At 36.0% G+C, this 4,410-nt stretch overlaps 1 protein-coding gene across 1 annotated transcript in view; it reads right to left on the minus strand.

Annotated features, from left to right (window-relative positions):
- CUNH1orf146 (chromosome unknown C1orf146 homolog) overlaps positions 1–2,831 on the minus strand; it is a 27,488-nt gene extending 24,657 nt beyond the window's left edge. The window contains exon 1 of the mRNA XM_015500843.2: positions 2,763–2,831. Coding sequence (XP_015356329.1) covers positions 2,763–2,831 — 69 coding nt within the window. The remainder of the gene's footprint in view (positions 1–2,762) is intronic.
- Positions 2,832–4,410: the final 1,579 nt, after the last annotated feature.

Raw genomic sequence — 4,410 nt, forward strand, 5'->3', positions numbered from 1 at the left:
AAAAAAAAAAAAAAAAAAACTTGACACCAAAACAAGTAACCCAATAAATAAATAGGCAAAATAACTAAATAGATACTTCAAAAGAAGAAATAAAAATGGTCAATAAATATATGAAAAAATGCTCAACATCCCTGACAATAAGGGAAATGTAAATCAAAACTACATTGAGATCCATCTCTCTCCAGTTAGAAGGGCAATCATCAAGAACACAAATAATAATAAATGTTGGCTAGGTGTGAGGGGAAAGGTACACTCATACATTGTTGGTGGGACTGCAAATTATTACAACCACTTTGGAAAGCAGTATCCATATTCCTCAAAAGACTTAGAATAGAACCACCATATGACCCAGTTATCCTACTCCTCAGTATTTATCCAAAAGAACTAAAATCAGAATACTCTAGTGATGCAGCCACATAAATATTCATAGCAGCACAATTCACAGTAGCCATGCTATGGGACCAGCCCAGGTGCCTGTCAGCAGATGAATGGTTAAAGAAAATGTGATATATATGCAAATTGGAGTTTTACCCAGCCATAAACATGAATGAAATTATGGCATTTGCCAGTAAATGAATGAAACTGGAGAACATCATGCTAAGTGAAATAAGCCACACGCAGAAAGTCAAGGGTTGAATATCTTCTCTCATATGCAGAAGCTAGAACAAAGTAAGGGAGAAAAAGGGGACAGTAGATCTCACAAAGATAAAGGGAATATCAGTGGAGTAGAAGGAAATTGAGGCGGAGGGATGAGCAACTGAACAAGGGAAGAAATGTGGGATGAATTTGACAAAATTATGCTGAGTACAGCTATGGATATGCCACAGTGAATTCCACCCTTATATAGATCTATAAAGAAGGACCAGTTAAAAAAAATGATAAATAAATAGAAGGAAGACCACTAGAGTAGTGGAAGGGGAACAGTAGAAAGGAGAATAGAAGGGAAAGAGGAAGCACAAAAGACTGAAATGAAGTAAATTAAATTCCATGTATGTATGATTATGTCAAAATGAACCCCACTATTATATATTACTATAATGCACTAACAAAAGCATTTAAAAAAGGACAGGGCTGGGGTTGTGACTCAGCTGTAGAGCACTCACCTAGCACATGCGAGGCCCTGGGTTCGATCCTCAGCACCACATAAAAATAAATAAATAAAATAAAGGTATTGTGTCCAACTACAACTAAAAAATAAATATTTAAAAAACAAACAAACAAAAACACAGACTTCCACTGCTTTTGAGGACACTTTTAAAAGTTGTGCTTGATAACTTTTGACTCCTCCAGGAAAGAATGTTTTTTCTGGGCATGATGCTTGTATAATGAATCATCGTTAATAAAGTTAGGTGTTAGATCTGTCTCTTGCATGAAGACTAGATATTAGTATTGAATCCATTTAACTGTGTGACTAAAATTTAAATAAATATGGAAATTATGGTTATAGAAAAATTATGTCATAAACATTTTATGTAATTAAAAGTTATAAATATTTAATAGAATTAGTATTTGATCATTGATATAATTAATTAAAGTCCTAACAGGAAAGGGAAATTGGTAATGTTCTATTTCATGGCCTGATTAGCTTACATGGGTATTCTATTTATAATAAATGTGTTTAATGATTCTATATATTCTATGAATTTTCTCTATGTATATTTTACAATTCAAAAAAAGAAAAACAAAATAAACAACAACAAAATCCCTGAATGGAGGTTTGAGTTTAAGAGGAGTAAAAAGAGAATTATTGTGATGGAAGATAGAACTGATGATAATATCCCCAAAACAGAAAATATGAGAGGTCAAAATACATGGAGGATATTATGAGAAGATCTAACACAGATCTAACAGAAGTTCAGAGTGGAAGGAGGGAAAGCATAGGACAGAGGCATTATTAAAGATGATGAATGAGAACCTAATAAGTGACATAATTTCACAGATTCATGAAGCCTCAAAAGATTTTTTAATCTTCACATTAAATCTATAGAATTCTAAAATGTAAAAAGCAGCCAGAGAGGAAAGACAGGAATTTTCAAAGGAGTGACCATTAAACTGACTGTTCTCTTATTAACAACAGAAGCTAGAATCAATAAAATGAGATCTTCAATATGCTGAAAGAAAACAGCTATAAAACCAGTGAAAAATATTTTTCAGTTTGGAGCAACTGGAATTCTCATACATTATTGATGGGAGTATAAAAGACTGTGAACTGACTGACTCCCCTCAGGTATTCAACTTCCCATTCCCTTCCTCTAAAAAACTACAGAGACAGCATCCTTCCAATGCTGCTAAGACTATAAAGACCAATTTCTGGTTATTTCTCTCTCAAAAATCCATATATATATATATATATATACACACACACACACACACACACACACAAATATAAACATACACATATACACACACAAACATGTATATGTATATATACATACACACATATATCGATGTAAGTATCTAGGTGTATATATATATATATATACATATGTACATGCCTTACTGTTTCTAGATATATTAACATGTCTATTAGAGCAAGCTTAGAGAGAAAAAAACATGAGAAAATTTCCAGCCTTAAAAGACTTAGGATGTTGAACATGAATGCAAGAAGTTTAGATTTAAAATAAATATAGTTTATTATGTACTTTGTACTCTCCACAACTAATTGTGGACACTTAAATGAAGGATCTTTTAAAATATTGTTTTATGTGAAAATTAGTTTCAATTGTGTAATTTAAGATTAATGGCTCAGTGAGTCCCTTTACCTTAAGAGACGAGCTAATAATAACTGTAGTCGTCCATTTTATTTCTTCTTTCCCACCACTTTCAGCCATCGTACGTCTTTAGATCAGCCCAGCTTCCAATGGTACCACAATCTAAGAAAATTAAGAACAACAACAACAAAAAGCCATATATAAATGTATGTTTTATGAGCAAACCAATGAAAGAAAGAAACAAACTTAAGAGTAATGTGAACATTTTGGGGGGCTGGGGATGTGGCTCAAGCGGTAGTGCGCTCGCCTGGCATGCGCGGAGCACTGGGTTCCATCCTCAGCACCACATAAAAATAAAGATGTGTGTCCACCGAAAACTGAAAAATGAATATTAAAAAATTCTCTCTCTCTCTCTCTCTCTCTCTCTCTCTCTCTCTCTAAAAGAGTAATGTGAACATTTTAAAGCATAAATGTATCTGTCTTTTATATACCTTTAGTTTGTTCAATACTATGCTTTAACAATTAGAAGCAATGGCTCTCAATTCAGAGCATTACCTTAAAGAAAGAGGACTTATACCAAGAACTGTGAAAAGTCTTAAGGTTTTATTCTACTTGCAAGCTAAAAAGTTAACCTGCCAGATTTGCTGGTAAATGGGTGGAAATGGAAACTATCATGCCAAGTAAAATAAGCCAATCCCAAAAAAAACAAAGGCCAAATATTCTCTCTGATATGTGGATGCTAAAACACAATGAGGGTGGGGAGTGGAAGTTCACCAGATTGGAAGGGGACAGGGTGGGGGGGAGTGAGGGGAAGGGAATGGGAAAGACAGTAGAATGAATCATACATAAGTATCTTATGTCCATATATAAATACACAACCAGTGTAATTCCACTGTGGGGAGCCACTCTGAATGATTCACATCTTCTATCTTGGAGCGGAGAGGCTTTGACCGTCACTATATCTCATAGTGACTTGGACATTGCCCGGGTCCAGAAAGTTTGAGGACATGATTTCAGATGTCGCCCTATAGCCCTTGGGTCAAACTATACTCAAATGCCCCTTGTAACTCCACCCCTTAACTTTTTAGATGGAACTTTCTAAGAATGAGGGTCCTCCCAATAAAAGCCCATTTCTAAACATGCTTGCTCTCTCTCGCCAGCCTCTTGTGACTATCCCTCGCTCTTCCATTTGGGGAGCTTGAGGCTGAGAGCGGAGGAACCATCCTGAAGCTTGTTTAAAGGTAAAGTGTGTGTGTGTGTTTTATTTGGTGTCCCTAGAAATTCACACGAGCAACCTTAAGTTCAGCTGCCCTCGCGGGTGGAGAGCTGCACTCCACATAATGTACAGCCACAAAAATGGGAAGTTATACGCCATGTATGTATGATATGTCAAAATATATTCTACTGTCAGGTATAACTAAAAAGAATAAAAAATATAGAGAGCCGCGGGTGCTTTGCTCCCATCTGCTTCCTCTTTCGCTTCGCTCCGGGCGGAGAAGCTGAATGTGTAATCAGCAGTGGATTGTAAGTACCCGAGGCAAAGAAAGCTCAGTGCGCCCCGCCTTCTTTTTTTTTTCTTTTTTTTGAATATTTTTTATACAGGGAGAGTTTGTGGATTGGGATTGTTGGCGGGGCTGTGGTTTCTGTGCCGAAAATCCACTCCGCGGGAGCCGCCATTTGCTTTCTGCTTGCTGTCTTG

Source organism: Marmota marmota, unplaced genomic scaffold (assembly GCF_001458135.2).
Source record: "Marmota marmota marmota unplaced genomic scaffold, marMar, whole genome shotgun sequence".
NCBI classification, from domain to species: Eukaryota; Metazoa; Chordata; class Mammalia; order Rodentia; family Sciuridae; genus Marmota; species Marmota marmota.